Below are 10,676 nucleotides of genomic sequence, written 5' to 3'. Positions count from 1 at the left end.
ATGGGTTTTCTTGGTTTTGAGCTCCTAGTGTATGGTTTTTATTGTTAATTTTCTGTTGTGATTCCTTATGTTTTTGCTCTGGTGGGTTCTTTAAAGAGAGGATTCCTTTTGGGTTCTCTTTTTTGGGTTTGCGTTGTTACTTGTGAGGTATTGTTGTTTATGTTGCTGGTTTTTGGTATGATGATTTGGCCTTATTTTTGGTTCTCATTTTTGCTATTATTTGGTCAAGAACTCTATTGAGTTTAAAATGACGGTGTAGAACTACTTTTTTTTGTCTGGTCTTTCTACTTGATTTTGTTTTTGGGATGGCCTCTTTTTGGAAGGACTATCCCCAATTCTCCACTATCTGTCTGGGCCTGTTAGAGTGGTTCCACGCTTGGGGTATTAGGAGTTATGCTACACAAAACGAGCGTTTCATCCAAACACCACTAACTCACTCCGTCCATGGAAGCGGGAACTGCTCTCACTGTTCCCACTCACATTCCCATTCCCTTTTCCAAACGAACCACAAAATCAGAGAAAACACCATTCCTTTCTTTTCCTCTCCCAGCCTTCCAAACGCGCTTCCGCACCTTAAACCTTTCATCTCCTCGTTCTTCTTCGTCTTCTTCTTCAGCTGACAGTTACAAAGGACCGAAGCCAAAACGCGACTTCCTTGCCGACTGGGTATCCAAAAACGACGACGTCGTTCGCACCCTCCCTATATACGTTGGTGCTGCCTCCCTCTTCACCGTCCTCCTCAATCGCGCCCTCTCCGGCATTGCTCCCATCGCCGATGCCGGCAGGTCCATTATTTTTCATCTCCAATCTCCAACTCTTAGTGTCTTATTTAATCAATAAAAATGTATTAATTAATGTTAAAACGAAAATTGAAGTCCGTAATTGAGGGTTTTAACTTGAAATTGCTTGATATAATGTCGGGCAATGGAACAATCCAACGCTCATCAAACTTATTTTGAAATTTCTAATTTTCTAGCTGATCATGTGCAGTTTAGACGCTTGTGTTTGATTTACCTTCAATTTTAAGTGACAGAATTGATTTTGCTTAGTGCTTTACATTGATTAATCAAAAGTTGTATTGGGTAATGTATAAGTCAATTTAAGAGGAATGATGGCTGAACAATATTTTGTATTCATTTTATAACAAAATTTGTATTTCTCTGATATGATATCGATCACTTTTGATTAATGCCAAAATTAGAAAGTGTAAAAAAAGGTTTCACATAAAAGTGGCTTCAATTTAAACACATTGGTTAAAATTCTTTGAATTCTTTTTTGCAGTTCACAATCCAGAGCTGACCTCTTGACCTTAGGGTTAGCCGTCACCAATATTTTGACAGGCCTAGTGTGGCTTTCTATAAGACCCAAATCTATAATGCCAGTGAGCTCTTTGAATCTGTATTTCAACTGCTATCTTTTGTCTCCATTTGGCTCTTGATTGAATTCGCTGCTTCAAAATTGCTGTTCTAGCCCAAAATTTTATTTATTTATTCTTATTATGCATGCTTTTATACAGGTAGACCCTGACGGAGTTGAATGCAAGAGTGTGTGCACTGGTCTACCAGAGGTTGCGGTCAACGAGTTGCTCTGGTAATGCACGTTAAGTAGATTTGTGTATTCCATTGGTTTGTTTTCCTCCCCTGTTCCTGCTTCCCCTTGTCCCATGCACTTTTTGTTAACTTAATAAAGATTGATAATCGGGTATAAATTGTCTAGTTTACATTGATAGACAATAAGGAAAGGATGCTTTGTGGCTTTAAGGTTTGATCTTACAGCTATGTTTTTCCATGTCTTAAATAGTTATACCATATGATGTGAGTAGAATACGAGATCTTATTTTATTTAGTGGGGAAACAAAATTAATGTGCATGATAAGTGGCAAGCTAAGCTATCTCTTTAACTGGAAAGATTACTCCACTCTTTGTAACTGTTTGATTGATTATCTACTTTCAGGGCGTGGGAGTCTCTATCAGACGTCACGTGTTGTCAATCCCTCATTATTGTTTATGAGAGCATTTGTGTACTTCAAATTGGTGTTGCAGCAGAATCTTTGCTTGGAAATGGTGAGGCTGTCAGCGTTGACGCCAATAAATTGATGCAAGGATCAATATATCAGGGTGTTATGAAATCTGGAGCTCGTAAGTTTGTTACCATCTTACTCATAAATTTTCAAAACATGTTTCATCCTGTCATGCATCACAACTGCTGCTACTCACTTCAGCTTAATACTTTTCAAGATCTGTGCAAGTATTATTAAGAACAGCCAAAAAATTTTTGTATGTTCAGAAAGTTACTTGGCTAACCTATCTCTTTATCCTGGGAGATCCGAGCTGCCATTTCTGCCTTCAAATACTCAGGTATTGTGTTTTTATATGTTGAACTGGTTCATCTAGCTGATTTTCTTGTAGACCTTATTTTTGTGCTGTTGATTCTTACCTTGTGTTTAAAAATTAATTATTTTGATCTATCTTCAACAAAATTTAGGAAGCACAAAATACATCTTATAAAGTGTGAAACATGGGAGGGGAGGTGGGTGGATTTCGGGTACATGTATATCTGGAAATAGTGACCTGTGATTGATAATTGATTTTCATGTCCAGCTTCCGGGGAGTCAGTTTCTTGAATGGCTTATACCTAAATATTTTGGCAACTGGAGCACTTGAGTCTTTTAGTGAGATCTTGGTAGGGACTTGGGTAGCATGGGGTTACGTTGTGTTGTATTTAAGGTAAGTGGTTATCCCGCCTTAATATCTATCTTTTGTAGGTGTGGTTCCCCATTTCCTCAAGTGCTTATCAATTATATCAGAATTGGTAGTCAATGGCATAAAAAGGGCCACCTATGGAGAGAAAAGGAGTATTCTAGCGAGTAAGAGGCCGATTGAACCCATCAAATAGTTTGAGATGCTTGGTGCCTTATTTAAGGAGATTGGTTTTGTCCTCTTAATAGCTAGCTTTTGAGGGTGTGGTTCTCTACGGAAGTAGTGTAGATTTAACAAAATTTGGTAAAAACAGAAACTTCAACTAATACATTAAACTAGCTGGTATTTATGGATCCAATACTCAACATAATTCTAGCAGTACTTTTGTATTAGAAAACTTTTATTCTCAGATCTTAATGATATCGTTATTTCCATTCATTCCATGTAAGGGGGACAAATGAAAAAAAGTTTCAGAAAGAATGCAATTCCATGATATTGAACAGAATTTTAGACATTTCCTCTAATCAAAAGTAACTTATTTTAAGTAATTATAATATTGACAAAACTTACTCATAAAAAATTTGTTTTGCTAGGCAGTAATTTTACAACCACTTGCCGAAAAAGGAATTGCTATTATTGGCGGGGATACAATACGAGGTTTCACTTCTTCTGATCAGGTACTTTTTCAGCACTGTTCTATGAGTTGATTGATCTTGTATGCTATGGTATTCTATGGTACTACTACTGTTTAACTTAGGACCTCAAATTTTTATATCTTTAGGCGGTGTGGCTTTAAAATTTTTCCTCTTAGAACGTCATTAAGATAGTGTTGAAATATTGCAGGCGTGGATTACTTTTATCGGAGACAAACTGGATTCTACCCTTGCAAAGTATGTAAAACATCTCCCTGTGAGTTAACAAGATCAATATTCAAGGAATCGCAAGCTTTCCCACTTAAGTTTGTTTGATAACTTTATCTTCAATGGTCTAAAGAGAATATTTTCCTTGATAGATTGAAGAGTATTCTGACATCTTGACCTAGATAAGAATTTTAAGTTTTATAAATTGTAATTTGGTCCCTTGAGTTTGTAAAATTAATTTTTGATATATACAAAACAAAAATGTTCGTTGACCAAGGCTTTTTTGAAGCCAAGTTTAACCAAGTTGGACAATAACTAATTGGTTCAAAACAAACCCACATACCACTCTTACATAAAGCTTTCTTAATGAATAATGATATATGTTTTAACTAAACTAAAGACAGAATTATGTTTCAATAAACAAAAAATGAATAGATTGTCACCAAAATTATCCATAAAAAAACCATCTAAAACTCCAATAAATTAGATTTAACCAAGATTAAAACCTATTTCGTTTGAGTTATTTCAGAGAAATGAACCAATTGACTCTGACTCGTGAGAGAAAAAATTCGAAGACATGAGATTGAGTAATAACTTCAAAAATGACTGAGTAATGGATTTAGAGTTTTTATTGGTTTCTCACATTAATTTCTAGAAAATTTTTTTTGAAATAAATAATTTCATCTTTAATTTCTAGAATACGTTTGTTTTTTTTTTTTTAAGAGTTTGAAGCAAAGTCGCCTACTCCAACGGCAAACTTTATTATTTTTATAAAGTTCACCTCCTGGAGCGGTGAATTTTCCCCAACATGATATATATATCCGCATACATCCGCATACACAAATTTCTCTTCATTCATATCTATATTAACCTTTTTTTATTTTACACTTCTCATTACTATACTCCCTATAATGTTTAGAATATTATTATTATCAATTCATTATGATGGTAAAATAGCGTTTGGTGAAGTATCTGATGTATTTATTTTTGTACAACCAACCTTTGTATACTTATCAAATAAAATGAGAGAGGTGGTAATGCTGAAAAATTTTATAGTACATAAATTGGTCAACAAAACATGAAGAGAATGAGAAAAGTCTATTACAAATATTCGATGGAAGTAGATGGCACTTTAATTTATAAAAGGTTTTTTTTCTTATTTTTTGTTCGAAATTTTGTTTATATTATTTTTATATGTAAAACATGACTTTTAACAATTTTTTATTTGACCAAAGTATCGAATACGTGATGGCGAAGACATATGACTAATCAGGGGTTGGCATAATCGTTTTCCAAACGTCCATTTGCTAGAGTTATTTGTATTTCTCATTCATATGTGTGTAGCGACGTCGTCGAAAGTAGGTGATGAGAAAGCATCACCTGGAGCAGTCAGAACAAACATTAGAAGATTGATGGTTGATTTGAACATGTCACCAGAGGAGAATCAAGAGGAGTCAAATCCTACTGATTATAATGATGGTGTGTTGGAAGCAGATCATGAAAGTCATGATGGTTTTGTAGTTAGAGACCCAATGATGGATCATTATCAAGCTCACTCTGTGTCCGATGATGAAGATGTAGATGCCGAACCAGTGGACATACCTGAGGAAGAAGATAAAGAGTTAAACAACTTTACAGTGTCACAAGTTGCACTGACCCAGCCTGTTATTACCAGACCATATGATTATCCTGCTTACTATTCGAGCTGAACCTTGACGCAATGAATGTAGATTGATCCTTTGGTTAAGGGGGCTAAATGATGATCCAATGCATGAGTATGAGAGGGCAACAGTTCAACAACAAAGAAGAAACTTGTGATGCTCACATACCTAATAAATGCTTATGTTATTCAAAACCTGTCTCCAAGATCGAAGTTTGGTCTTCGTAGTGTCATTGCGTGGCTCGTGTCCCATCCACCTGTCATACATTGCAACATTAAAATTCATACAATACATTAACTTGCATGATAATGAAAAATACATTTCCTAAAAGTTAATCGTACCTCTCCATCAATGGAAATCATCGTTGATCAAATCCAGAAGGCCGACAGCTCGGGATATGATGATATGCTTATGATAGAAGCAACTCTGCTCATCCACCCAAAATTCGCTGCCTATAGTCTATTGCACGAACATATGGCAGTACAACCATGCAAGAACAGCTGAACCCCAAGATAATCAACCACAGTTATCTAAGTTCTCCAAATAGAGGTAACCATCGCATGTGCACATAGGAGTCAGATGTATCTGGAAATAGCATGCCTCCTAAGATATGCATAATAAACCCATGGGAGTACTGCAGTAGCTGCTCATCAATCACATCCTCAGCCAACTCCCAACAAACTGTGTCTCTAAACCACGACAAGTTGACGGTCTACTTATTCTAACCATGTCTATAGTTCGGACCTGGTACATGTTCTAGTAGCTGCTGACACAGTTCCTCCACAGAACTCCCGTTATAGTATCGCTCCCAACCACTAACGCAACCACTAACTGGGTTTCCATCAACTTTCAGACCCATCTGATATGTCACGTCCTGTAGGGTGATCGTTATCTCACTATATGGCATGTGAAATGTGTAGGACTCTGGCCGCCATCTCTCCACCAACACAGATACCAAAGGCTAGTCATGTTCCTACTCAACCATGTATGCCACATGCTCAAAACCAGGCCGTCGGAAGTATTCTTTGATACGTTCGTCGGGTCTCGCCAGTAAATTTTGACGCGTCCATAACATCCTATTAGGTTAAAAAATATTTAACATTTATATCAAATATGTGCTTAAAATAATATAAATATCTTTAACTTATTAAACACTAAAAATTAAATAGTATACCAGTTAGTCAGGTCTGGCATCAATGTGCTCTACCTGATCTAATATATACAACGCATCCTTGTAACCTACTAACGCTGAGTCTATCAAAGTATCTAAATTCAAATGAGTACAAAATTACTAACAATAATTTCTACACCTAAAAAATTCAAAAATTCCTAATATTCTAAACAGTTAAAAAAATATCAATAAGTAACTAAATCTAATTAATTTTTATAATAATTTCTAAATCACTAACTCTAAAAATACTTGTTCTTATATTTTTTTGAGTAATTAGTTCTAAATGTTATCTCTATATTTTTCACTAAATCATTTTAAATAATAAATTCCAAAATTTTTATTAATTAAGTCTATAAATTTAATACTTTCTAATGTTAACATGTGCTATCAACAATTTTATTCTAAACTAATTATATAAAAATAATAAATTCAAAACAAAGAAGTAGTTTAAATAATTTATTTGAAATTTAACGTGAAGTGAGGAGATGAAAGAAAAGAAACTTGAGAAAAGATGATGAAAGTGAAAAGGAGAAAAAAAGTGAAAAAAAAGAGGAAGTTTCACTGTAGATGAAAAGTGAAAAATGAGGGAATTACTTCCATTTTTATAGACAAACTTCATAAAAATAAGCAAATTTATCGTTTGTAGTGGGCGAACTTGTTTCAAATTCCAAAAAAGAAAATTCTAAAAATTAAAGATAAAATTATTTGTTTTAAAAAATAAATAAATATTTTTAATTTATTTAAAAAAAAATTTCATCTCTTGGCAAATTAAGAATTAATTCATCAGTTTCATTTAATGGTCTATGCTAGCCAATAAATTAATGCATACTTGTTTATTCAAACTTTTATACTTGTTTAAGAGTACACGTGAGTTAACCAACTGACTTATTCAAATTAGTTGGATTTAAAGAATTTTTTCTTAATACAAGAGAGAAAGAGGGGGAAAAACCGGAAACAAAAGTGGCAAAATTTTGGGGAAACCAAGGTGGCCGAAATTATGAAGAGAATGAAGCAGTAGGATCAGAAAAAGTTTGGTCACAAACAATAGGGTGTAGGGTTTATTTTGGGTCCAATAGTTATTAACTTTTTTTTGTGAGAAAGTCTACCTAAGTTGGTTAATAACAAAGGTCGCATTTCTGTTTTCATATATGATCTTATTAATAACTTCTCTATCGTTGCTTACCATAACCATACTTAATCGGTAAGATCTCACAAATACGGAGATAATTTTGGCTAGAAAACAAAACCTAATTTTTTTCGGCTCATTGAAGCATTTACCTTGATAATGTTTTGTTTTTTTAGCATAAACATATACTCGAACAGTTTAGTGGACCGATTTATATTTCACTAATTTTATAAAGCAATGCTCAAGTTGCATTTACTACTACGATCAATTTAAACTTTTAAGGCAAGAATAACTTGTTGTATACGTAAGCATATTGTTATTATAGGCTACTTCCATGCTTTTTATGTCTCAGATTATACTATCCCCATTAATAACTAATAAAAGCTTACGATCAATTCCCAATTAAATAATGTCTCTTTAAAACAGGGAAACATACAAAGCCAATGGAATGGTCCCATATTTGCCCACTTATTCCTACAGAAGCTTCTACCTAATAAATCATGACCTTGAAATATTGTTTATTCTAATGCAATCAACAAGCACTGCCCAATATATGATATCAACCGAAGTACCGGTAAATGGTAATATTGTCATATGTTCAGCTTCCTGTGATTTTCTTGTAAATTGCAAAAGTAGGTACAATCACCATTTGGGATGCATATTGAACATTACAGAATGATATAGACTACAATCTTAAAATCGTACTGAGGCAAAAGAAGAAAGGAAATTCATTCATATTGCTGCAAATATACATCTGTATGTGCTCTGTGATTCTGTTTGATATCTATAAAATCATTTAAAAAACAAAGAGAAAAACAAAATTTTTGTTACAGAAAGGCCCCCTGAAGTAAAAAAATCAATGAAAAGAATGCATGCCTGCCTATTACAGGTATGAATATTATGCTTTACATGGGTACCAGCTACCAAGATGTTAGCACCCTGATTGATTAGCGTCCACTATAGTAAAGACCTGTCCCAGGGCAACAACCCTGTTACAGGATCAGCAAAATAAGAGAGAAGGAAGTCCTTCAGGCCAGTGTCCCAAACCTCACAAAACCGGAGGTGCCAGTTAGGTGGTTCAATGGCTTCCGTGCCGAGCCCCGGCGCTCTATCTTTTGATCCTTTGTTTTGATCCTCTTGCCAGTCAACAACATAGGTAGCAACCCTTCTGAAGAACTTGGCTTTGAAGGTATCCCAAACTTGATACTTGTAGTGGTTTATCACAGCACTTCCTTCAGGCATATTCACATATCTGAACCCTTCCCTCAGCTGAAAATGGTGCACCACATTAAGGAGACTGACGTGGAGCAAATCCGGCCGCACAATGGATTTGTGCCGCTCTGGGCTCTGAAGCCGGCATGTGTATCCCACAGTAACCCCTTGCTTAGGGTGTGATCTCAACCCAGAGGGACCAAAGCTATGGCAAGCTGTTCTTATCTCGGCAATAGACCGAGAAGATGAGTAATTCGCCACAACCGATCGCAGAGAATTCTCACCGGGAAGACCACCACCCTGCCCAAGTTGGTGATGGAATTCATTGGGGAAATAGAAGAACTCATCAACATCAAAGAACCCCACCCACTTGCACTCATCTCTAGCCTTCAAAGCACAGTGAGAAAACCCAGCTTCTTGAGTCTTGATCCAAGGCCATACCTGCCTAGTAACATTAAACCCTTGAGAATCAAGATCCTGAATCACCTCCTCAATATCATCATCACTATTGTTATCATATATGAACCAACGCTCCACACCAAGCCAAGCATGGTACATAACCCACTCCCTCAGTGCAGAACCCTGGTTCCACACCATGGTACATACACAAAGCTCATATTTTCCCCTCTTTTTCTTACCCTTTCCATCAATTCTAGCGATAGAGGGCAATATGGTCCGAACCGGGTGCCGGAAATTCCCACTCAAATGGCTCACAGTAACCCCAACCCCTTTAGCCCTATCAGTGTTGTTCCTAACACCCTGCGGCAGCAAGCACCTCACAACTTCTTGCGCCACCGAAACCGCCCTCGTCGTTATCAAAAACGAACCGTCTTTGTTCAAGTTCTTGAACCCAAAGTGGCACCGGAAATGGGTCGGATCGGAAACCTTGTGTGGTCTCAGATTCAAACCCTTCACGAACACAACAACGGTGTTGCTCTCTCTATCAAGGCTCGCCTCGTAAACCCCCTTTTCCCAAGACTGAACCACCGTTTGGTTCGTCGTGAAATACGAACTCCGTCGAATGAAGTTGCCCCCCCGCCGGGAAGCGTTTGTGTAGTAATAATAGACACATTCAAGTTGGTGGGGGTTGATGTGGTGGTTGGTGAGTAGAAGGAGGAGGTAGTGGTTGGGGAATTGGATGCGGTGTTGGAGTGTGAAGGAAGGGGTGGAAGAAGTGAGAGGCGTTAAGGGGTCAAGAATGGAGTTGCTGGTGGCGGAGGAGTAGAGGAGAGAGAGCGCGAGGGGAGGGCGGAGGAGGGTGGCGGTGTTGAAGTTGAAGAAGAAGAGGAAGAAGCGGTGGTGTGAGGACATGAAGAGTATGAAGATTATGAAGGATGAGCAGAGGAAGAGTGATCTTGATGATGAGAGGCTCAACAAGATGTGCCTCCCTCGCTTCCTCTTTCTTCTTTGTTCTGCCGCCTCCATCTTCTTGGTGGAGAGAGAGAGAGAGAGAGAGAGAATAGAATTGGGAAGGTGAAAAAGAATGAAGGAATTAATGGACAAGTGGAGTTCAGATTTGGTGTGTGGTTAATGCGTTAATGGGGGAAAGAAAAAGAAAAAGAAAAAGAAAAGGGAAAAAAAAAAGAAAGAAAGGAGGAATGGAGAAGGTTGTATCTGATAGCTATAGCTAGTTAGCTCTCTCTCTCTCTCTCTCTAATTCTCTCTGCAAAGCCATTACATTATATTAGCCAGTAGGATGTGGAATAATGTTAGAACATATGTGGGTTAAACTTGCCCTCAAAAGTGCAAAAAGAACACAACTTTAGATTCTGGCTGGACTCTGCTGGACAGGGGTAAGTTAAGGGGTAACATTTAGCTAGCGCTACTATGGTCATGGGCTCATGGCGCGTCAAGGTAAAAGCTACATCGGTGAAATAAGGACTAAGGAGTAAGGAGGATTCCAATATGAGGGAAAAAAGAATTTTTTTAAATAAAAATATTATTTGT

The 10,676-nt window shown here is 36.8% G+C and overlaps 2 protein-coding genes across 5 annotated transcripts; one reads left to right on the top strand and one right to left on the bottom strand.

Moving 5' to 3' along the window:
• Positions 1–403: 403 nt before the first annotated feature.
• Positions 404–3,831, top strand: LOC107489019 (protein COFACTOR ASSEMBLY OF COMPLEX C SUBUNIT B CCB4, chloroplastic). 4 transcript variants are annotated; one of them, XR_008009332.1, is made up of 8 exons: positions 404–785; positions 1,282–1,381; positions 1,517–1,590; positions 1,954–2,138; positions 2,287–2,357; positions 2,601–2,726; positions 3,293–3,376; positions 3,543–3,586. XR_008009332.1 is itself a non-coding variant. In XM_016109799.3 (7 exons), exons 1-7 carry the CDS (start codon positions 445–447, stop codon positions 3,615–3,617), a joined length of 930 nt encoding a protein of 309 aa, XP_015965285.1. In that variant the 5' UTR covers positions 408–444; the 3' UTR covers positions 3,618–3,831. The 4 variants fall into 4 exon arrangements, 1 of the variants encoding a protein (XP_015965285.1); XR_008009333.1 differs by lacking the exon at positions 3,543–3,586 and having other exon boundaries at positions 3,297–3,376; XR_001592047.2 differs by lacking the exon at positions 2,601–2,726 and having other exon boundaries at positions 405–785; positions 3,297–3,376; positions 3,543–3,593.
• Positions 3,832–8,222: 4,391 nt separating this feature from the next.
• Positions 8,223–10,040, bottom strand: LOC107488987 (glycosyltransferase family 92 protein RCOM_0530710). Its single transcript, XM_016109773.2, has one exon. It carries the CDS (start codon positions 10,038–10,040, stop codon positions 8,475–8,477), a length of 1,566 nt encoding a protein of 521 aa, XP_015965259.1. The 3' UTR covers positions 8,223–8,474.
• Positions 10,041–10,676: the final 636 nt, after the last annotated feature.

Source organism: Arachis duranensis, chromosome 5 (assembly GCF_000817695.3).
Source record: "Arachis duranensis cultivar V14167 chromosome 5, aradu.V14167.gnm2.J7QH, whole genome shotgun sequence".
NCBI lineage: Eukaryota > Viridiplantae > Streptophyta > Magnoliopsida > Fabales > Fabaceae > Arachis > Arachis duranensis.
This window is presented reverse-complemented; position numbering and strand designations above follow the sequence as displayed.

Coding starts and splice junctions, on each gene's coding strand:
- LOC107488987 (XM_016109773.2), bottom strand. CDS start 10,040: ATGTCCTCACACCACCGCTTCTTCCTCTTCTTCTTCAACTTCAACACC.
- LOC107489019 (XM_016109799.3), top strand. CDS start 445: ATGGAAGCGGGAACTGCTCTCACTGTTCCCACTCACATTCCCATTCCC. Junction 786..1,281: donor CCCATCGCCGATGCCGGCAG/GTCCATTATTTT, acceptor TCTTTTTTGCAG/TTCACAATCCAGAGCTGACC. Junction 3,377..3,542: donor GTTTCACTTCTTCTGATCAG/GTACTTTTTCAG, acceptor GAAATATTGCAG/GCGTGGATTACTTTTATCGG.